Raw genomic sequence first — 24,305 nt, 5'->3', positions numbered from 1 at the left:
CCAGTTAATGTCTTAAAGAAACGGTAAAAGAGCAGACTATATCAGCGGCCCTTTTGTGTCGTCTCAGCTTGCTCCCATTACACGTGCTGCTTGTTCTGATGGTGAGAGTGATCGCTGATGTTTGCCATCATTGATAACTATTGACTGATGGAGGGAGTCAGGCGACCATCACTTCGATACCTCTAGTTTCTAGAACAGCCGCTAGACAGCGTAGGATTATTGATTTGGAGCACCTAGAGTCGATCGCAAGCATGTTGGTTTCAGCTTCTTTTCCTTTAGTCACTAGTGTTTCCCTCCTTCGTAGGCCCTTAAAAGGCCTGCAGTGCCTAATGGAAAATCCAGCACTGGGTGCTACAGTAGGACTAGCTGCTGATTATCAGGGAAGAAGAGCCTGTATCGATCAGAAACGAGCAGCACCGAATTCCTGGATCAATGATGGATGCATCATTCGATGTTTTAGGTTATGATCTGGAGCCATGTATCAAACACAACTGAAGATTTGCCTTGTGTCATGCCATATAGGCTGGAGAGGCTGAAGTGGGAAATTGCATCAGTGTGCTCACTTCCTTTGCATATATAAAGCCCAAGTCATTCCTCTGACTGAGTCATTAAATAGACTGTAATATTATTTATCTGGTTCCACCCTGTGTGGGTGTGGGTGTGTTCATCCCTCACCTTGATTTAGTGTAATAGTTCTGTTGAAATTTGCCTCCGTGCATTGCATGCAATGTAAAGTAAAGGTGCCTGTTTTTGTAATCAGGGGCATAAACACTTTGACTTCATTCCCAAACTCATCTGTCTTGCCTTGGTTCATTGCTTTTAAAGCTAAGTCACATTATTGTTTGTGCCCTGAGTCATTATTGTCTTTTTTTGTCAGCTCAATTGTCCATTGTCGCATGCTACTTTGGGATGCCTCTCTTTTGCAAAGTGAACTGAGCCCTGAACCACGGACAGCACCTTTGACAGCATGAAAATAAACCCCTCTCCTCTTCAAAAGGCTTGAGGGGTCCCAGGGTTTGGGCTCTCCGATTTAATGGGAGATTATGAAGTGCAGGAGTGCTGTCTGTGCGGGAGCCTCCAGGGTTAGCTAAATAAGACCCTGGGGGCAAAAGTCAGGTAATGAGAGGGGAGGAGAGGATGGGAGTCTGGGCAGTTTTGGCAGGAATGTCACGTTCGGGTGTCCTCTTCCCTCCCTGGGAGCACAGACGGGGGTCGTTCTCAAAGCTCCCTGGGTGTCCCAATGACTGGGATCCCAGACAGGGACACAGGTCCGGGTTTGAGCCACGGAGTCAGTCTGGCTGAGTGCTTCGTCACCTGTTGTCTTCAGCGGCTCCTGTTTGTCACCCAGTGACCTTCCTTCCCATCATTCCCTTGACAAGCCCAGACCAGGGCTGGACTGCCATGTGTTTTACTGCTTATCCTCAAATCCTTATTTCTCAGACAGCCACGGATTTGTGGACCTTGTAATGAGAAAGAAAGAAAAAAAGACACATCTTCATGTCTTGAATGGCAGAAATATTTTTTAAAAATACTGAAAGTTATTTAAAACTCAATGAATACTATTGGTTACAATACCCATTTGCTGTATCTTTAATGTTTCTCAGTGTGTCAAAAATATTTAATATTGTAATAGGTTTATTTGTTAGATTATTCAATAAGTAATTTACAAATCTATTTACTATTATTATCTCGTACTTCACTGTTCTATGTTCCCTTCTGTCAAAACACCAGTAAAATAAAACAGATTTGTTCCAGATATTTGAAGGATACATAAAAAATAGTCATTTTTTTTGTTACGCAGTACCAAGCATGACCTGCAAAAATACATTGTACTATATGTACATTACATGAACAGAAGCAAAATGCTAAAAATATTTTAAAAGAATTTAGAATACTTTTCACTCCATACTGATGCCCATCATTGAAACCCCAACACCTCACCTTCCAGTTTAAGCATTTCCCATAAACTCTGCCTTACCAGCTGCACAACAGAAAAGAAAAGACAATATCCAGGACAAAAAATTGCAGAAGAAAGTGTTTCTTGTAAAATTCAGAAGAAGGAAGATTGGCTTGAACGTGTCTTACCATCACAATGTTCAATCTGTTTCTCTTTCAGAGATGCCCACTGTGGGGCTGGACACTGACAGTGACTTTCTTACTCGGCAGTCCCAAGATATGTCAACATACCTGAACAAAAGTGACAAGGTCTGTACTGCTGAAATAGGAATTGTCACCTGGTTACAGCATTGAATGCTGCATCACTGTGGTGCTGACTGAAATGATATAGTACAAACCTCCCATTCAGACCTGCACATATCAAAACAGAAGAATATACCCCAAACTACTTCCATACATTAAATGCCTGTTTGTAAAAACTGAATCTCCTATAATGATGAAAAATGTGAGATCATAAACATAAACATAAATTAGTAGATAATGTAAATAAATAGTCTAGCCCTATGGGAAGCTAGCAATTAATTGATCTAGAAATCTCAGCCATTCTTGAAAGAAAGCAAGGTTTCAGCTTCAATGACATGCCTGGGATGCTAGTGCCCTGCTCCTACAACTCTTTGGGTAAAGGGCCTCCTGATCTAAGTTTTAAATGCATGTCCATGTAGTTTCCACTTGTCCCCTCTGGCTTGTGTTTTATTAAAGAATGTGCGTGAGTCCAGATTATGTTAATTGCTGTGTAGAAGTTGGAGTACTCAGAACAGGCCAGTGTCAGAACCTTCATGAACTTTAATGTAAGTAGTAGAATTCTGTGTATTATTTTAACTGCTAGTACAGAACAGGGATGCCAGGAATGATGTTAAATGCTCATAAAATGTAGTTTTCCTTAACATTACCGGTAGTTAAGTTCTATACATTTTCTAGACTATTTGGAGCAGTAGGAGGAATATAAGCAGTCAATAGAAAGAAAATAGGAAAATACCCTGTTAACCTTTATAAAAGTGAGTATGGGGCCAAGACTTGTGAGCTAGCCCAGCCTCAGTTCTATCAGTAAATTATATGGTTAAATGGACAATGAGAAATCTTGTCACATTTCATTTGCAAATGACATTTGTTGCATCAGTGTTTTTCAATTCATATTACCATGTAAGGACCCCAAATAATACTAAAACTGCTATTACTTTTGCACTTTGTGAATTTCGGTCTTTTTATGTTACGTTTAGAGCTGTATCTGCTCTGCTTTGTGCTCTTGCATAGCTGTTTTAGTATTTATTGTTGGAATCTTTTATCCTAAGTGACTTATATTTGTACCCATTTTGCCAGTTGGGTATTTTTACTGAAGCAGTCTGAGTGAACCATCTTGGTGAAAAGTGCACCAGCCAGAAATGTCATCCTAAAACCTTCATGTTCCAGAAGCCTTATTACCACCCGGTATAAAAAGACATCTTCAGGGTGTAGGAGTCATTCTGGGCCCTAGACAGAGGTTCATGGGATCTTTTTTTCTTCACAGGTTATTTATAACAATTTCCTGGCAACAACAGGTCTAAACACCCAAATCATGTTTTAAATTTAAATTCATAAACAGTACTCCATGCCACAATAGTTGAACCAGCTTGACGGTACCAAGTTTAATGTTCCATGTGCTTAGTTTTCCTTAATTGGGTTTGTTTTCCAGAGATTCAACAACAGGCATTAAATTATTTTGAACACCACAATTAAATACCACCCAGGACACAGTGATGCAGACAGTTTGATTTGATTCTGCATTGCTTATTGCTAGTTGACTTTGTGTTATCATTCCATTAAGGTTCTGTGTATAATTTGCTTTACATAACAGTTAAGCAGTGTTGTCCTCTATTTGTGATGGCAACAACGACTTATAAATACTTCATTTCTTTCCCCCAACACAATGTCAAAACTTACGACCTTATTTGAGGTTTGATGGCTCTTTAAGTATTCATATATTCTACTGAGGTTTTAAATTTACGATTTATAAATGACTAGTCCTGAGACAAACAACAAATAAAATAGAAGTATATGGGCAAATTATTCATGGATTCAGCTCACCGTGCTACTCCATTAAAATATGCAAAGTACAGAAATCTCTGCGAATACCAAAATATAATACCATTCCCAATAATTGAACCAAAAAACTCTAGAAATATCAAATAAAGTGTTAGTGGTTGAAGAGTTACTCTTCTCTATTGAGACATCCTCTAGATGTCAGATTTTACCTTGAATTATCCCACATCTTTCATACGCAAATTCATACTTAACCGGCTGCAATGTTTAGAATTGAACGTTTAAAAATTCAATAGATGCATCCTCTTCACCACTCACTGTTAAAATTAGTAGGAGGCTGTACTATTGCTTTGAATAGACAAATACTGAAGTGCATCATGAACAACAAAACCAATTGATACGGACTGAGGTTTTATTCTTTTCTTCCTTTTTTCACTGTAGATTGAGGCTGGCGAGAACGGACATGAAGGCCACAAGAAATCAGGAGAGAGGTCCAATCCTGACACTAGTGACCGAGTAGACCGGGTACTAGTGAGTGTTTTCTTCACATTACAGTACATCAGGAATATGGCAGCTATGAGCTTTGTGGTCCATTACTCATTGTGTTTTCACTTCAAACTGAGGTCTTAATTCCCCTGTTGAATTCATTATTAGTTGAATTTGTCAGGTTACAAGTCAATGACTTGGGATCCTGCAAAGTCTGCTGTAACCACCTGTTGTTACAGAATCAGCTTTCTAGAGTTGGCTGATTTCCACAGAGCAAAGGAAAACCTGTTGGCATGTTTCTCGCTGCTCCAGCACCGCCGTCTGTCAGAGAGCCACTCTTCTTTTCACACACAGAAAGCTCTGCAGGGGTGTTACCTTCACTTCCAAACATAAAAAAAAACAAAATTCACAACTTCAAAACAAAGTTCACAAATAAAAATAGGTATTCCATTAACTAGCCCATTTGGTAGGTAGTACTTAATTGATCCGAGAAACTCATGCAGCCATTTCTTGAAGGAAACCAAAGTACAGACTTCAGCTACATGGCTGGGTAGCTTGTTCCATGCTCCCACAACCCTTTGTGTAAAGAAGAATGCATTTCTGCATAGTTTACACTTGTGTCCTGTGGTTCACGGTTCACTGTCAACTCTGACTGGAGGAGAAGCATGTCTCTCGCTGACGTTACTGCAAGCCTGCGGTTTCACTCCTATGAGAAGTCACAGAAGTTGCTGTTCTGCTGGACTCTGAGAGGACTGTGGCCACCTATCCCAGAAAAAACCCCACCAATGCCAACTGGGGAAGTCCAATACTCAGTCAGCTGGTGACATGACACAGGTGCAAATCAGTGAATTCTGGGCCATAGTGTCCAGCCAAGGATTTGAGCAAGATCCTGAATTTCTTGACTCATCAGCCTTTCCACTTCGGGGAAAGTTTTAAGAGTACTGCTGACTCCCCACCATAAAAAAACTGCAAAGATTACTTTGCTGAGAAAGACATATCAACAATATTTTCAGGTGGGTCAACATGCATAACAATATTCTCAGTATATTTCTCCAGGTCAACTGAATGACTGTCATAGCTAGTTAAAAACACTGTGGAAAATGTAATAGCATTTTAATGCCAAGCAATCGGTTTTAAGACCTGGAGTATGTCTTACATCAATCTCCATACAGTATGTGGGCTTACAAAACCACTTCTGTGACAAACAAATCTCGAACGTGGAAGCTGGCAAAGGCATATGGGAATCTAACCCTCAACATCGCCCCCTTTTGGTGGTTGTGGTGTAAATGTCAGGTTTCCGTGTGCTTGATTTGCAGATAAAGGACAAGGAATCCAACCGGAACTTCAGGAAAAACAAACTGGTAAAACCCTAATTAGACTTATTAAATCTTAATAACCGGCAAATATTTTTTTGGGGGTAATTTTACAAAACTAATTCTGTGAACTTTGTTTTTTACAAGTGAGCCTATAGTCAAGCTGTCGTTTCTGGGTCTTCTCAGGTCAACCATGAATGGGCTAATCAGCATTTACAGAAACCTGGAAAGATGAAACCACATGAGGTTATAACTCTTTATACTCTATTACTGTATGTACAGATTGCCAAGAAATATTTGTTGTACCTGTAAATTCCACCCTGAAAAGTACAAAGGAAAACCCATACTGTTTTGGCAGGAGAGTCTTCTTCAAGTGAGAGCAGTCTTGTTTTTGTTCTCTATTTTTACACTCTGGCTCCCCAGCAACCCAGAATTGGATGAAGTGTTTAGAAAACAGACAGATATTAGAAGAGTATTTTCATGACTTTTTCATTTATATTTTTTGGTCCATTTCCAAACCAAATCACCTAGACATCAGAATTATTGATAATACCATTATTTGGGGCATTTTTCTCTCAATGTCCAGTCATAACGTATTTGTATTCTTGTTGATCTTTCCTTTCATAGTACTGGGACAGTAAAGGAAACAATGAAGCAAGTCTAAAAACTGCTGGGAAAATTCTACCCACAGGTAAAGGACAAGTTTCTAACTCGCCATGACAGCTTCTAGATTATTATAAGATTCCCTCTGCAGTTTCTAGCAATATCACACTTCCTTGTTCCAGAAGGCATTGCCAGCACTACTCAGACTCGACGTGTGGGAGACCCATTACAGAAAGCAAAGAAACACCCAGACGATGCGACATGCTGTAAGTGTCCAATATAAACCACCATTTTTTCAGTGTTTTCCAAGAGTTTCTGGCAACAGCAATACTAGTGAAAAGATTAATACACTTTCTTTAAAAGCCTTTTCTCTAGGAAGAATTCTCTAGGGAGTTGGGTAGCAGTGCTTGTTAAAACATTTCCTACGCAGCAGATAAGGAGTAAATGGGAAAATTAATTTAGCCAATAACTTTTGTGTAGGTCGGAGTAGGAAAGGAAGGAATTTAACCAGAGCACAAAGTCGAAGTATAATTTATAAATCTAGCTAGTTAGATGTTACTTTTCAGTAAAAGAAAGCTTGGTCTACACACACACACACACACACACACACACACAGACACACACACACAGACACACACACACACACACACAAGAATGTGGGCTTTGATCTGAATTTCATTAAGTACTCTTCTGATTAGAGAAGAAGTACTGAGAACCTAGCAGCTAAGTAATGGGAGGATCTCATCCAGCTTTTCTTGAAAGAAACCAGAGTATCAGCCTTAACAGCATGACTGGGTAATTTATTTCTTACTATTTCATAGCGTCTCATCTCCTTCAAGAGGCAATCTCCATCATCATATCTGTTCAAAAACTCCATTTGATCAGACATGTTTTAAGGCATGGTTTGAAAGTAGGACTATATCTGGAAACATAGTAGGCAGTGTCAGATTACAATCTCATCTTTAGTTGTGAAATGAATGTGAATGTGAAGCACTTATCTACTAGATATGCTTTATCCAGATGAGGTCCCAATATGGATCTCCAGTTCAGTAGTATCCCTCACCAGACTGAGATGAAAATTGCCTTCTCTTTAAGGAGATAAAGCTTACTAAGGATACACAGTTTTGAACTTTGTGCATTGGTGCAGCAGAAGTAAGATAAAAAGAGAGTCAGATTCCGAAGGGGTAAAAAAGGGGTCCTTAGTGCTCTTCATAATAACCTGATCGAAGTGGTTCATAAAGTTTGCTTATGTCAGATCGCAAAAGCTAAGCAAGATTAGGCCAGGTCAGTACAGGAACAGGAGGCCTCCAAGAAAAATAGGACTTGTTGTGGGTGGTGTTGGTGGACCAATGCGTGATGCTGCTCTTTATTGACTGGAATTCCCAATCTGGCACTGTAGAAGGTACCATCCTTCAGATGAGGTACTAAACAAAATCCTGACACCAGGGTCACTGAATATCCCCTGGCAGTTTTTGAAAAATTGGGAGGTTTTAGCCTCTATATCGAATCTATACATATTCTATGTAGCTTGTCTGTCTTGCCTATATTCTGTTCCTGAATTGTCCAGTCTGTCCGTTTAACATTTAATTCAATTAATAGCAATTTGCTCCATGACTCCCAGATAGGGGCTGCACTTCTGTGGTGGTGAGTGGGTCCTACATCCTACATGTGAAGTGTGAAGTGTTTTAGAATCCTTTGGGATAAAAAGCACTATATAAAACACTGAATTCATTTTCAACAAAAAAGATCTGCCTGTAATTACTTAATTTATGAATAGCTTGGTTAGTTTTTGCAAGGTAATGAAAGGTTAATGAGAAAAGATCTTATATAATACCTTTCCTATGTCATTTGTTCTTTTTAGAATAATTTTACAAACTTTTTTTTTTATATTGTAGGCTGGTCCACTACCAGTTATTTTGTTAAACAATGTTCTTTGGAAACTGTTTAAATGCAGTGGTTAATTATAATCCTAATGCACAGTCCTCAGAGACACATCAGTCATTCAAAATATAGAGCAGAAATGGAATGTTCAGCTAGCCAGAATAAAGTAAACATAAATTAGAGATAACGCCTAATTAATATGCAGTCATTACGTACATAATGATAAGGACAAACCTATGCTGGGTTGCTAGGCTACATGAATAAGTTAATATAATGCAAACCACATATTAACATATTAAATGCCTACAAGGCCTTTAAAATAAATCATGTACTGCTATCGCCAGAATACTAATCAGTTGTTATTACTTCAGGTTGCTTGAAAAAACATTATTTTTACTAAAGTGCCTATATCACATTAAAATGTTAAACTGTTATCACTTTGGAGTACAAAATGCTAACCAACAAATATGTCATTAATGTATGGGAGAAAGATAAAAATAAAAAAACCTTTTTGGTGTAGAAATAATGAAAATAAAAAAAAACGAATAGCATCAGTTATAATGACAACTTTTAAACTATTTGTTGGAGAAAAGCCAATGGCCATATTCATAAAATAGACATCGCCAGGTTACATTTTTCTGTTTCTGTAAAAAAAAAACAATAAATGTAACTGACTGTTTTAGATAAACATAAATCCTGTAAAGAGACTTATATAAGTGTCTCAGTGGGCAGATTAAAGACTTCTTTTTGATTATGGAACATTAGGAGTTTTATTTTCTTAAAGTACAGTTTAGACAATAGAAAATATTCAAGTGCACGGTGCTATATATCATAAAGTGAGTTTCTAAACAGAAATTCAAGAAAAAGGATGACCTGGAACAAATTGTCCAGACTTAAATACGCACAGAAGAGGACGGCACCATGCGTTTTTTCTGCCCGGACACTGGACTCTGATTGGCTTCCTTGTGATTGACATTAAAAAGTCATGGAAGCTCTTCCCCTGTCACAAAACCACAGGATTAAGGCCAGAATGGTGCACTGGACAGATCGGGAGAGATTCAAATTTGGCAGTCAATAGAACTTTCATGAAAAAAAATGTTTTTTGTTCTTCAGGAATTGACCGGTCAGGAACATTTTGAGGTAGAACCCATGAATACAGGAAGTCAGCTTCTCTCTCCCAGCATTCATTGCTATCTATCCCATCTACCTCCTTGTTGCTCTTTCTTTTTAGGGGCCTAGCCTAGAGCTTTTCCTGCTACCTTATCCTCATGACTAGATTCAGCCATCTGTCTAGAAGGGTTCAGCCACAGATAATGCATAATCTTTAAATGTACCTGCTTTTAAAGGTACTGTGTAGTGCTGTTGGATCTCCTGGAAGGCAAGTTATAGATTCCTGTATGCTTGTTTGTGGGGGCTATGTGTTTCAGCTTCTCCAGGAGGACAGAGATCGGGTGAGGGGTTCGACTCTGAGGGCGAGCGGGGTCTTCACTCTGGGCGTGGGGGAGTGTCTGAAGGATCTCTCCAGTTCAAAGGCGGGTCTGATCATCCCTGGTGCTCTGAGGCTACTCACCCCCACCTGCCTGTCAGCTCATCTGGTACAGGGCACGCAGCAATGGGCTTCCCCCAAAGCCAGGCACAGCTGGAACCCAGCGCCACAGCTGGATCCACATCTCTAGTGGGGTAAGTGGGTTGGGTGACCCGATCTGAATGCTTTAACTTCATCTTCATATGAATCCCAAAGACAATGAATTAATGGATGAATTATGTGTTCTTATCCCTGGAAATATAAGGATTATGTGTTTGTTCCATGGCAGGAGATTTAAACTTGACAAAAAAGACTGATCTCCTGCCAACGCTATCCCAGAATTGTCAATTCACTCTGACTGAAAACAGGGATATTTCCTGCATTGCCTATAGTCAGTAATTTCTACCGCTGTGTTTTTCCTAAACATATAATAAAACAGTTGAATGATCTTGGTAAAATACAGACGCAATCTTACTTTATTTACAGCAGCACTTTTTATTTCCCTAGACCAGCATCTCACACAAGGATAGATTTTTTTTTTGCTGTAATATGGCAAATGGCCCACAGTCTGTTTTGCATGTACTGTATGAAGAGTTTGCAAAACTGCATATATAGTACATGAAGTACTGAAGGTCCAAAGGGCTATTAATTTCATAGGTCTCTTCTACCATGTGCTAAAGGTTTGGAAAACATGACTGATTAAATAAATAACAAGTTCTATTAAATATTTCAGAGGGGCATCAGTGGTATGGCAGTTAAGAACTAGGGCCTCACAACTCTTTTAAATTCTTTGATTCCAGAAAGGTATCTGTCTTGGGTTTGTATGTTCTCCTTGTCTCCTCGGGTCTTCCTGTGCCTGTGCGTTTGTGTGTCAGAGCCCTGTGATGCACTGAGTCTTGTCCTGGGTGTATTCCTGCCTTGTGTTCTGTGCAAAGGGAGATCCACAAGGTTTTGTGCAGGTGGCCCTATTCTTTTCTCCATCTACTGAACATTAATAATATTTCTCATGCATTAGGCTGCAAGCATATCCAACTCTGTGCACCATCTTAAATACTGTATTCACCAGGACACAAGCAATGCGATGCGGGTCTCAAATTAGTTCACAGAAAAGCCACCGGATACACAAACTAAACTTGCAGGCTAAAAGAACAGAAACTTTTTAATCTGGAACAGACGAGGCTGTGGTGTGACCTCATTCAGATATCGAAATTCCTCAAAGGCACTGACAAAGTCACCACGCTGGATTTCTGCGAAAATCAACAGTTAAGCAAAGAGCACAGGACACAAGCCGTCCCTACATACAAACTGAGCAAACTAAGCTGAGGAGAGGTGGAACGTCATTACACAAAGGGTTGTGGGAGGATGGCACAAGCTGCCCAGCCATGCTGTTAAAGCTAACACCCTGGCTTTCGTCAAGGCACAACTGGATGAGATCCTTGAATCAGTTAGATGCTGAACAACAATAACCTACAGTAGATGGGCCCAAACTGTCTCTGTTTTGTTTCTAAGCTCTTATACTTGCTTGTCTTTTGTTATAGGCTAATATTTTTAAATTACATCTAGCTTTATTGGCTTTTTCTATCATAATGTTAAAAATACCAACCTCTTGGCATTAGTTTTTGCCCTCGTAAGCATATTTCTTTTCTCTCTCTGTCTGACCTTCTAATGTCTTCTAGAACCTACTGTATATGTGGGCTTTGGCATACACCCTGCACTTTTCTTTTTTTTTTTCTTACACCTGTTGTAATGTAACATTTTAAGCCGCATCCCTCCATCCATCCAGTTGAGGGTCACAGAGGAGCCCGAGGCTTTCTCACCAAGGCAGAGTCCACACCCTAGACTGGACTCCAGTCCATCGCAGGGCACATTCACACAAGGGCCAAAGTTTCCCCCAAGCCAATGAATTTACCAGTACATCTTTGGACAGTGGGAGGACTCCAGAGAACATGCAAACTCCATGCAGATAGCAGCCCAGGTCAGGAATTGAACTTACGGTGGGGCCCAGCACCTGGGGCCAAGTTGGGGCCCCAGCTGCTGTGAGGCAGCAAAGCTAACCCCTGCGTCACCATGCCATAATTTCAGCCCCATGCGGACTTAAAAATCAGGAATGCAGCTACGAGACTGTACACCCTTTCACACCTGCTGGAGCTGCCAGCTGTTTTGTTTGCTCTCTTCCTGTGAGTTGTGATGTGCTGCAAGAAGACATCACCAGGTCTAGCCTTTCCAAAATTATATTTCTACCCCCGTCCCTCATCCCAGCTCGGTATTTCTTTCCTCGGGATCTCGGGATCAGTTTCTTCTCCACTTGGCCTCCTGTTCCAACTCTAAGATTGGGTGTGCGGTGCTCTGGAAAGGTCAAACCTAAAAGCTCCTGGGGCCTCAGATTCTAGACCAGAGCTCATTACCATCCTGCCTAATTACTGTACGCATTCTTTCCCAACCCCCCATCCATTCTAAATCCCACTAAACTTTCCCTCGTTTGATCCTGGATCAGATTTCAGCTTATACTCCGTTAATGCGGGGATCTGGCCTTAGTCTTCATTTCAGCAGACATTTGCAATTACCCTCTTTGTATCTCTGCCTTTATAAGCTTTTTTTCATAATAAATGGTGCACAGTTTTAGAAGTCTTCCTTCCTGACGTTATATAGCTGTAGGTAATGTTTACTCACCTGGTGAGTTCTATCATAGCTCGTGTCTTAATGGGGGCTGTGATTCACTGGTGAAAATGACTGTTTCCAGCAAAAGTGTAGCCTGTCTCAGGTTACCCTTCTTAATACTGTCCTTGTTGGCATGTCTCAGAGGGGAAAAAAAAAACATTCAAAAGTTTTAGATCGTACCTACAGCAAATGATTTTTGTTTCTATTTTTCTTTACAAAACATCCTTTCAGTGGCCATGTAACCTGCATTGGCATTATTAATAAAACTGTCATGTCAGTCAAGTTGACAAAAGTCAATAGTCAATAGTTGTCTCAGTCTGTGGGTCTAACAAAGTAATTCCCATAATCCAGTTAGCTGAAACAGATGTTTTAGTCCAGAAGACCGCTCAAGTCACTCGGATCAGGTCACCACAATGATCTAGTTAAGTCATAAGACTAGTCTAGATTCAAGTGCTCTGACTTTCACCTAACAGGAATGTTGATCTTGCGCTGCAATGCTGTTCAGACTGATTTGGCAGTGTATCTCAATCAGAATGCGTAGTTCAACCCCGCATGAGAAAGCATTGTCAGCGACTTCACTTAGAGACTACAGTGAAAATAAAACATATGAAGAGCAGGAAGAATAAGACCTATTGTTTTCATGAATAATCCTTCAACTTGCTTGGTTTCCATTATGTATATCTTTTCAAGGTGCTTGGCCTCGAAAGGTTCAGACAATAAAGTATCCACAACAAAGCAGGGTTTTAGTTACATTCACCCACCATGTCTTCTGTGTAAAAACAATCTCTCTCTGTTTTGTCTACAGACACTCAGTCTTGTCCCCTGCTCTGTGTGGATGAATGAAATAGTTTGTAGTCTTGGCAAATCCCCTTCTACAGCTAAACTGCCTGGGTCTCCCCTTTTGATTATTCCATTATTTTGTCCAAGGAAGTGTCAAGGACAGCTGTCTAGAAAAGGTTTTGTCTTTGTTACTTGCATGTTCAAATCATGTGAAGTCCCACGGAGAAATTTGATTTATCACATCATTTTCTATAACTGCTAATCCATTTCAAGGTCAGGGTGGCCCAGAGGTTATCCCAGGAAGTATTGGACGCAAGACAGGGTACACCCTGTCTTTGGACTGTGGCAGAAAACCCATGTGAACATGGAGGGAACATACAAACTCCACACATATAGCACCCCAGGAATGGAACTTAGGGTCCCAGCACTGTGAGGCAGCAGTGGTGACCACTGCGTCACCCTGTCGCCCACACTTGTTTTAACCCAAACTAATTTTCAAATTTCTTGTAGCTGGCAGCAGCACAAAACTGAAGAGACGTATCTAACTCACAGCAAAGACAGTCTGGGAAATAGAGTAAAGGCAGCAAAGGGTTCTGGGAATGGACCCATGACAGAAGAAGAGGAGGAAGAGTTCTTGAGCACGCTTGCTAAGCAGGGGGCTGATCTCAAAACAGAGAAATCTATGGTGAGTAACTATTGAGCAAGCTTCAATCAACTGTGTATTTACAGGGTGGAGTTTGTCTTTTATTTCTGTCTTTTGATTCATATCCAAAAAAAAACACGCTTCTGGCCTTGCTGTCTTGCTTCTAAATTTTCTAAACTCATTACTTGAATCTGTGTTTCCTAGTTAGAAAAGTTGAAAGTTTCCTGGCACAATGTTTGCTTGAAATTCACCACCTGACTGAGGTATGTTACACAGACAGGTGTAGTTTATCTGAAATTATCTGTTAACCACTATTATTACACTCAGCCAGATGCGATTTGACTAATTTTGCGACTTGGCTAGGTTCGTCCTAGCAACAGGGGTGAATACACAATCAATATATTTTAGTTTTTGGTCTTCCTTTGCAGCTTTTGCTGACAAGTGTTCAAAGTCCACTTTCAAGTTTCGATTCAAAATATTGACATTAAAATAAAATGTAAATTACATTTCTAATTCAACAAAATGGCAAAGGGGTGAATACTTTTTCAAGGTATATGATTGTCAGTAGTGTTTCAAATAGGCAAACAGATTGGTTTGACTTCTTCTTGGTGCTTTTCTGACCTGCTGGTAACTGGTGTTCTGCTCTCGGCCTGCCACTGAGTGATAGATTCTTTCTCATGAACCCGAAGGTTCTGACATTTATATCCATCTGCCGAGAGACAGCTCTTGTTGTTTATGTTGGGAGAGTGGACATGGTTCTGTTTAAACTGCACCTGAATCAGCAGTGATTATGTGGTGATTTTCACAGGTGTGTGATAGTTTTTAATCATTATGAATCAAGCAACACCGTCCAACAGATAATGTTTGCATGTCCTAAAAATTTGACATTGAGAGAAGACGTTAGTGGAACTTTTATTGTTTTGTGGGTATGTGTTTTTTTTTCCAATTTTCTCCAATTCATGGAAAGATATGATCTCTGAAGAAGTGTATTTGACAGCACAGTTCTAATCAATTGAGAATATTTCAGCAAAATTAGACATTAAAATGTGAGATTTGGAGCTTATTAAAATATACATCGGACATCGCACTTGAAGGGGCTAGAGTTTACTATATATTCAGACTACTATATACCCATATTTCCTGACTGGGTTTACAGTACCTCAGTATAAAATGACAATTTTAAAATCTTTATTTGGGGTAGATTTGTTTTGTGTGGTCAATCTTTTTGGTGGGAGGCAAAATAAACGAATCTGCAACTTTTAATGTGGAAAAGTCACGCAAACGTCACCCTGAGGAATCCGTTTTTTGCGTTTTATTCCTCCCCAGAAAACAGGAAGAGTCAAAGAAGGGAAACAAAAGGACTCCAAAGCAAATTCAGGAGTATCAGTCGACAAGAAGAAGGTTAAAGGAAAGGGCCAGCAGGGACGTGCAGAGTTTGTTGTAGGTAAGGAGTTTCAAAAATTACTGAGCTGCTGCTTCAATGAAATTAATTTTATCTTGCTATTACCATGGCAACTGGAGTGAAAGTCCTGGCAAGACAACTGCATCAATATCTGTTTAGTAAACCAGACTCCAGAGAGTTGTTTTTCTTGTTCTATGTAAAGGTAAGTATGAGGACATCTCAGGTTTTTAAGAACAAACATGTCCAAGAAAGGGCTGATGTTCTGGAATAAAATTATCTTGATTAAAATGAAAATAACGGATGATGTTATATTAGAATATGACTAAAGCAATGTGCTATTTCCGTTAGCTAGTAAAAGAACTTCAATTTCACACACTGTAAAAGAATAACAGAAGAGTACAGTATGCAAAGCTGCAGGTTTCCCTGCAAATTTTCCCCCATGGACAACATTTTCCCCTACAGTGGAAGAGAAATCACGCTTTGCGAGAAATCTCTAGTGATACATAAGACGGAGTTTAATACAATCACCACGGCTATGTTGAAGGAGCATTTATAAAAAAAATACACATTAGCTCAAGTCTTGTATGGTTTAATTATATTAGAACTGATTTCCCTCCTCAACACTAACCGCAGGAAAAACATTGCAATGTGACAATATAAAATATGATAAAGGATGGTGTATTCATTTCATTCAAGCCCAGGAGAGAGCAATCAGACCACTACTTTTCCCTGTAACTTTGAATCGTCTATAACAGACACTCCTGAACTCTGTCTTCAATTAGTTAACCATAGGGGATCGGTTGCTCTACCAAGATAAGTTAGTGACCAGGACAGAACATGGATCACATTCATTTAAGGGAAACATATTAGTTCCTTGCCTCTAGGAGTGCTCTTGGAAGATGCAAACAATGCTTTTTGTAGGGATAGTTGAAATGAGAAACTATATTTAAATGGGAATACATTGGAAAGCAAAAACCATCCTTTATATAGAATCCATCCATTTTCTAACCACTGTTTCCAAATCAGGATCACAGGGGACCCAGGTACACACAGACACAGAGTTTTTGCCAGCATGTTTTTGGTCTGCAGGAGGAAACCAGAGCACCCAGGTGAAACCCATGCGAGCATGGGGTGATCATACCAGCCTCCACGCAGATAGCACCCCAGGAACTGAACCCGGGGCCCCAGCACCACGAGGCAGCAGTGCTAACCGCTGCTTCAGAAATGTACATACCAAAACTACCAAAACACTTCTCTACTTGGGTATCGGCGTTTGTATTCTAAATGATATGAATTTGACAGCATTCATATCAAATGTAATTTCTTGTGGCCAGTCTCGGAGGAGTCTCCACGACTCCAGAAATGATAAAAGACCAAAACCGGTCTGCGAGGACATCTCTTCACTGGCTCGGTCTGTTTTGGGTCTTTTTCCTTTGGCGCTTCAAGGACGTTCTGGGCTTGTTTTGCAGGCAAACCCAGAGAGAAGCCGGTGGAAGAGAAAGCCGATAAAAGGGCGGCCAGTTTGAAGAGGAAGCCACAAGCTGCAGCTCCGGAAATCGTCGTGGAGGCAGAGGTGGAGAGGCAGACGCAAGGCACAGCGGACGTCAGCACAGACGGGGAAGATGTCCCAGACGAACAGAGGCCCGGCACTTCGGAGACACACTGGTCCTTTGTGATGGCGGACAGTGACCGAGGCTCTGTCACCTCCCGCCTGAATGAGGACCCCACTCTCTTGAGCCCTAGAACTGCTTCGAAGGCGTTGCTCTCCACAGGCATTACTGAAGCACCCCCAAACTCAGTGTCTCTTGATGGCTCAGACATGAATAGCTCCACAGTAAGTCTGAGGCTTTTGTACTTCTTGCTTCAGATTTGAGAGGAGCTGCATTGATTAATCTTTCATTTGCTTTCCCATCATCCAGTGTGGAGCTCGATTGGCAAAACTTGACATTCTTTTTCTCCTTGATTGCTTTTAAAGGCAATTTCCTCCCCCCCACCCCCCAAGACCCTTTTGTACTCTTGCTCTTGGTGTAGGTGGGGATTTCTAGAATGGAAAAAAAAATGTAATTCCCTCTGAAAAGTACTTATCTATGAAAACCATATGTGGCATCCAGTTGTGCCCACACTGGTAAATTCTTTCTGAGTTTAGTTGGGTTGAAGATGAATGCTCATTGCCAACGGACCACAACATACACAGAAAACTACACTTCCTGTCTGAACTTCATGGCTTGTTACAGCAAAATTACAGAAACTTCAGTTTTGAAACCAAATCTTAAACACATACCGGTCAGTATAAAACCATTACAAAATCTTGTATTGAAGACCATATGTACAGTTTACATTTCAGGAGAGTTCAGGAAAAGCAGAAACAGAATTAACTTCCCTGCGCCTTTCTAATCCGATATGACTTAACGAAGTCCAAGGGGATGTTGACTGTAACCCCGGGTCACCCCGAGACTTCAAAGATCTGTCTAGTACGAAAGGAATCCAAAAAACCTGTTAAGGGAACTGTGTCAAAAGTCAAACTTGCCGTGGAGGGAGCTCTGAAGCAATTTAGATCCAGACCAAATCCGAACTCCATCTTCCAGCTTCCAGTAGTGAAATTCCAATTGCATTGATACACGGCAGGTTTTTTAAAGGGTAAAGCGAAGAGTCCTTGTTGGATTAAACGCCGTTATCAGATGCTTTGGACCAGTTTGGAGGGGCAGGTCACAACTTTGTCTCATCCTAATTGGGCTAACAGAAACTGCTATGGATGCCTCCTTACAAACAGCACAATTTTAAGGGGTGTGATCCGTGTCGGGTGGGTGGCACGTCTGACCTGTGGGGTTGCCTTGGAACGTTTCCAGCAGGGCGCCAGTCTGGGCAGCGGACGCAGGGAGCAGCACAGAGCCGACAAGGCCGAGCAGCGGCGTCTGGAGGTGGAGCGGAAGAGGCGCGAGAAGGAGGTGGAGAGGAAGCAGCAGCAGGAGAAGGAGGAAAGAGAGGAGAGGATGAAGCAGGAGCTGGAGGAGCAGCAGCAGCGGCGGGCACAGGAGATCAGGTATCGCCAGGGGTCTCTCCCACCAACAGCTCAAAAAGCGGGGTGTTGGGTTGGCTCTTTAATTACATTAATTCGGCCAGCAGCCATATCACCCTGCAACTCACACCTGGCAGCCCACTGAAGCTCAGCAGGTGTGAGCCTGCTCAGTACCTGGATGGGAGACCTCCTGGGAAAAACTAAGGCTGCTGCTGGAAGAGGTGTTAGTGGGGCCAGCAGGGGGCGCTCACCCTGCGGTCCATGTGTGTCCTAATGCCCCAGTATAGTGACGGGGACACTATACTGTAAACAGGCGCCGTCCTTCGGATGAGACGTAAAACCGAGGTCCTGACTCTCTGTGGTCATTAAAAATCCCAGGGTGTTTCTCGAAAAGAGTAGGGGTGTAACCCCGGCGTCCTGGCCAAATTTCCCATTGGCCCTTACCAATCATGGCCTCCTAATAATCCCCATCTATGAATTGGCTACATTACTCTGCTCTCCTCCCCACTGATAGCTGGTGTGTGGTGAGCATTCTGGCGCACTATGGCTGCCGTCGCATCATCCAGGTGGATGCTGCACATTGGTGGTAGTGGAGGGGAGTCCCCATTACCTGTAAAGCTCTTTTGAGTGGAGTGTCCAGAAAAGCGCTATATAAGTGTAAGCAATTATTATTATTATTATTATTATTATTATTATTACAAAATGTGGTTGTTTCCACTGTGCCTGTAACCCCCCCCCTCCCTCCCCCGGCTCATTCCGGAAAAAGCTCAATATTCCTTCTCAGGCCTTTGCGCTAGCAGTTTGCTGGGTGGGTCAGGATGGGTCCAAACAGCTTTAATTTCACAAAAAGGAAAAAAGATTCTGGGCTAATAATTTACACAAGGGTCAGCAGAAGAACTGGAGGCCTAAGCCTTTATACATGAAGAGAAAAAAGGATACATTCAAAGAAGATAGACTGTCCGTTTGAACTGTTATCTCTGTTTTATTTCCAGTATCCTCCCTGCAAACCCTTTCCTAATTTTCTAATCTTTTCGTATTACAATTGACTTATCTTCTGACGCGAACTTTGACCATCCTGTAATTCTTCTTCTCAAAAGCATTCCGAAGTCTTTTGGGCTGGTGATGCGCATATATTTTCCTGTCACACCAGGAGTGTGACACAGGAGTAGGTTGGGGGGAGCAGGGGGGAGCAAGGTAGGTCTTCAAAACAGGCCTACAGCGCCTTCTAGCTGCAGAAAGGTTTTTAACCTTTATAACCCTGAAGAAAGGCCCTCTTGTCATCGATACCATCATCAAAAGATCCTAAGAAATCATAAGAAAAATATCTTATTTGTCCAGACTTCACAAAGATAACTACTTCAATCTGAAGGGAATGGCACTCATTTTTTTGTATTCAACAGCCAATATTTTTTCCCCTTTGCGCTATTTTCAAGTTTAGCACACGTTGCTTAGGAAAAACGTCTCAGATCAATAGCCCTTACCCCAGGAAAGGTTAATACACAATGAAGGCAATATACAACAAAGCCTAACATTTTTTTTTCAGACATTAATGATCTGTTCAGATTGATAGCTTATGAGCCAGCCAGCAGCCATATCACCAGCAGCCATATCACCATATCACATATCAGCCAGCAGCCATATCACCCTGCAACTCACAACTGGCAACCCACTGAAGCTAAGCAGGTGTGAGCCTGGTCAGTACCTGGATGGGAGACCTCCTGGGAAAAACTAAGGTTGCTGCTGGAAGAGGTGTTAGTGGGGCCAGCAGGGGGCGCTCACCCTGTGGTCCATGTGGGTCCTAATGCCCCAGTATAGTGACGGGGACACTATACTGTAAACAGGCGCCGTCCTTCGGATGAGACGTAAAACCGAGGTCCTGACTCTCTGTGGTCATTAAAAATCCCAGGGCGCTTCTCGAAAAGTGTAGGGGTGTAACCCCGGTGTCCTGGCCAAAAAAATTTCCCCCCTGGCCTTTACCCCATCATGGCCTCCTAATAATCCCCCTCTATGAATTGGCTACATTACTCTGCTCTCCTCCCCACTGATAGCTGATGTGTGGTGAGCGTTCTGGCGCACTATGGCTGCCGTCGCATCATCCAGGTGGATGCTGCACATTGGTGGTGGTGGAGGGGAGTCCCCATAACCTGTAAAGCGCTTTGAGTGGAGTGTCCAGAAAAGCGCTATATAAGTGTAAGCAATTATTATTATTATTATTATGAGAGCAGAGAGAAGTTCTAATTTTTTGAATGCCTTGCCAGTTTATAGGAAATGTAACATACGTACATATGTACTTAAGAGTTTGGTGCTAGGTACAGTAACAAATGAGAGGAAGCTATTTTGCCTATCTAGTCCGTTTGGAGACAGGCTGACTGTACTTTCACAAAGACACTCAAAAGTCATCAAATTAAAAATGAGAATTTATAATATAAGTTCTACTCACATACACTTGTCAGAAGGACAAAGGATCTACTCATCTACTGAAATACGTTTGACAGCTGACTTCAGTTTAGAGATGGGGTCTCCAGGCCAGTATGTAGATACTCACTAAACCATCCATTTTGTAACACGTGGAACAATTTAATGATCAGCTAAAAGGTCTAAATGATGTAATTTACAGGTCATCTAGAAGAAAAACTGAAGACCCATCAGCCATGAAAGACCAGAATTAATTATTTCATTGATCAATGTTCCGCAGGCCTTCCCAATCTATTTGGGGTGGCCTATAAAACAAACTGAATTACAGAGACCCCTAGTTTAGACAAAGGTGCCAATATTTGGTGGTGTCCTCGTGTTTATGTTCAACAGGCACAAAATGTATACAAGCAAAATATATTTTTGTACAAACGTTAATTTTACCACGCAGGTTCTATGCATCACTGCTAATTACACAAATATAAACAGAGCACTGACACCTACTGGTCTAGGAATGCCACTTCCAGCACTATCCACATTTTCCTTCATTAATTCCCATCCAAAAACCAGGCAGATGCTGCAGTACATAACCTCTGAGATCTCAATATCTGGATTCAAGGCAGTCAAAGCTGTTCTATGAGGTGGTATAGCCGCATGGCTTGGATGGTACAGTGTAGTTTGTACCATGCTGTGTGCAACAGTTCCCATGGGTTTAGAAGCTGAGCTGCGTGGTTCATGTTTTGCGTGTCTTTGAGGCTGAAGAGGCAGAGGGAGGAGGAGGAGAGACAGAGGCAGGAGGAAGAGGTGCAGAGCCGGCTGAGGACGGAGCAGGCGCAGAGGGAGAGGGAGCGCAGGAGGCAGGAGGAGCTCCGGCACAGACTGCAGCAGCTCAACAGACGCAGGCTGGAGGAGGAGGCACAGAGAGCAGGTACCAATCGCATGCCCCAAGCACCCAACGTCCTTTATCCACACGCACCTGCTCCTGTATCACACCCGCCAATATCCCACAAGCACCTTCTTCTGTTTCATACCTGCCAATATCCCACAAGCACCTGCTCCTGTATCACCCCCGCCAATATCCCACAAGCACCTGCTCCTGTATCACCCCCGCCAATATCCCACAAGCACCTGCTCCTGTATCACACCCGCCAATATCCCACAAGCACCTGCTTCTGTATCACACCCGCCAATATCCCACAAGCACCTGCTCCTGTGTCACACCCGCCAATATCCCATAAGCACCTGCTCCTGTATCACACCCGCCAATATCCCACAGGCACCTGCTCCTGTATCACACCCGCCAATATCCCACAAGCACCTGCTTCTGCATCACACCCGCCAATATCCCACAAGCACCTGCTCCTGTATCACACCCGCCAATATCCCACAGGCACCTGCTCCTTTATCACACCCGCCAATATCCCATAAGCACCTGCTTCTTTATCACACCCGCCAATATCCCACAAGCACCTGCTTCTGTATCACACCTGCCAATATCCCACAAGCACTTGCTCCTGTACCACACACACCAATATCCCACAGGCACCTGCTCCAGTATCACACCCGCCAATATCCCACAAGCACCTTCTCCTGTTTCATACCTGCCAATATCCCACAGGCACCTGCTCCAGTATCACACCCACCAATATCCCACAAGCACCTTCTCCTGTTTCATACCTGCCAATATCCCACAAGCACTTGGTCCTGTACCACACGCACCAATATCCGATAAGCACCTACTCCAGTATTACACCCGCCAATATCCCACAAGCACCTGCTCCTGTATCACACCTGCCAATATCCCACATGCACCAATTTCCTACAAGCACCTGCTTTTGTATCACACCCGCCAATATCCCGCAAGCACCTCTTCCTGCATCACACCCACCAATATCTGAAGGTATTGGAGGAAGACACAACTGAGGGTGAGGGGGTTTTCCTTTTTTTGTGTTGACGTTAGCAAAGCAGGTAAGTTTCGGGCAGGCCGAGTGTCCCCAGCTGAGTAAAGAGGCTGGTGCTACTGAGCTGTGTGCTTTACAGTGGAAGCTGAGCGCAGGCTGAGGGAAGAGGAAGAGAGGCGGGCGGAGGAGCACAGGCAGCTGCTGGAGATGGAGGAGGGGGAGAGGCAGGAGTACCTGAGGCGACGGAAGGAGGAAGAGGAGCAGAGGCAGCGCCGGGAAGAGGAGAGACGAAGGCAGGCGGAGGAGCAGGCCAAGAGAGCCCTGGAGGAGGCCAGGTGGCAGGCTGAGAGGTTGGCCAGGTAACCCCCTGCACAGAATCTTTCACTCTCTCCAGGAGCCTTGCGGTAATCAAAGAGTGCTGCCACTGTCCAGTTTTCCCTCACCTGTGTACCGTACAGTGCCAGTATCACATTTCTGCATGACCTCCAGTGTTGAGCATTTTTCTTGACTTTGTTCCTCTCATTGTAGCTCATTGGAGAATACTTTAGTACCTTGGATGACAGCTTGGGTGACAGTGGTGAGCATTGCTGATTCACAGCGCTGAGGCCCCGAGTTCAAATCCTTAGGTGCTATCTGTATGGAGTTTGTATGTTCTCCCCATGTTTGCATGCTGGTAGGTGAATGGGTTTCTGGGAAACCAGGCCCTGGTGTGAGTGTCTGGCTGCCCTGTGTTGAACTGGCGTCCCCTCCAGGGTGTACCCTGCCCTGCCCCCGTTGCTTGCTGGGATAGGCTCCAGCTCCCCTGCGACCCTGAATTGGAAGGTTTAGGAAACAGATGGAGGGAACCGTAGCTCAAGAAGTAGTCATCCATACTGCTCCAGAAGGACGTCATTAAAAAGGTTTTCAGGTTTCCGACTTATTGCATTTCAACTCCCTTGGGGTATGCGGTACCTCCTTCTGGAAGACATCTATAATGTCTTCCGCCACCACCAAGTGGCGGAAGAGATTCGGTTCATTTAAAATTAGGGTGGAGCAGTGTATACCGTGCGCCGCTGGACAGTTTGGAGCAGGGCAAGCGGAAACGAGTCACGAGAGGGTGACGCCCCCCCCCGAGCAGCAGGAGGCAGTGCAGCCTTTCAGCGTTTTGCACCGTCTTGTGTTTCTCAGACAGAGGGCCGCGCTGGAGCAGCAGCTCCGTTTCCGACGGGACCTCCTGACGGAGGCCGAGGGGCTGGAGAGGATGCAGGACGTCTCCCGGCCCTGGGTCTACTCCTACTTCCAGCTGCTGCAGCTGCTGGGCTTCCCAGCCGACGCCCCGGAGGAGGTGTCCGAAGAAATCTGAAGAGTCGACGTGCCTGAATATAGCCGCCTCCTCTCCATCATAAATTCAAGGCCGTTCCAGTCAAGAGGATCACTGCATTTCTAACAGAGGAATAAAGCAACATGCAAGATTGAAAACTTCTGTTTTTCTATAGGAGTGAGCAGGGAAATGTCTCCTGTATTCCAAAGCAGAGTCATGTTGCTGAGATATGATTAAGGAAAGCAGCGACAATGCAATGAGAGCTTCTAATATTGTTTCAATAAATTATATCTAGTGATTTGAACTGATGACTTTTCTTTTCAAAAAGCAGTTGGTCCAAATTGGTTAGAAAATCAATTGGTTATTGGTTAAAAATCAATTGTAAATACACGAAACAAGAAACGGATTGCAGG

The 24,305-nt window shown here is 42.7% G+C and overlaps 1 protein-coding gene across 5 annotated transcripts in view; it reads left to right on the top strand.

Annotated features, from left to right (window-relative positions):
• The window catches only part of LOC107078822 (uncharacterized protein KIAA2012 homolog), a 66,819-nt gene extending 42,623 nt beyond the window's left edge, over positions 1-24,196 (top strand). For 3 of the 5 annotated variants that reach the window (XM_069196538.1, XM_069196541.1, XM_069196537.1), the window contains exons 14-27: positions 2,117-2,205; positions 4,414-4,503; positions 5,775-5,819; positions 5,958-6,017; positions 6,399-6,462; positions 6,557-6,640; positions 9,683-9,935; positions 13,729-13,903; positions 15,188-15,305; positions 16,733-17,097; positions 18,110-18,303; positions 21,447-21,619; positions 22,732-22,951; positions 23,760-24,196. In XM_069196538.1, coding sequence (XP_069052639.1) covers positions 2,117-2,205; positions 4,414-4,503; positions 5,775-5,819; positions 5,958-6,017; positions 6,399-6,462; positions 6,557-6,640; positions 9,683-9,935; positions 13,729-13,903; positions 15,188-15,305; positions 16,733-17,097; positions 18,110-18,303; positions 21,447-21,619; positions 22,732-22,951; positions 23,760-23,934 — 2,105 coding nt within the window. In that variant the 3' untranslated portion in view covers positions 23,935-24,196. The remainder of the gene's footprint in view (positions 1-2,116; positions 2,206-4,413; positions 4,504-5,774; positions 5,820-5,957; positions 6,018-6,398; positions 6,463-6,556; positions 6,641-9,682; positions 9,936-13,728; positions 13,904-15,187; positions 15,306-16,732; positions 17,098-18,109; positions 18,304-21,446; positions 21,620-22,731; positions 22,952-23,759) is intronic. The other 2 variants (XM_069196542.1, XM_069196539.1) reach the window with 2 other exon arrangements.
• Positions 24,197-24,305: the final 109 nt, after the last annotated feature.

Source organism: Lepisosteus oculatus, chromosome 12 (assembly GCF_040954835.1).
Source record: "Lepisosteus oculatus isolate fLepOcu1 chromosome 12, fLepOcu1.hap2, whole genome shotgun sequence".
NCBI lineage: Eukaryota > Metazoa > Chordata > Actinopteri > Semionotiformes > Lepisosteidae > Lepisosteus > Lepisosteus oculatus.
The sequence above is the reverse complement of the archived record's forward strand: the minus strand, read 5'-3'. Positions and strand labels throughout refer to the sequence as shown.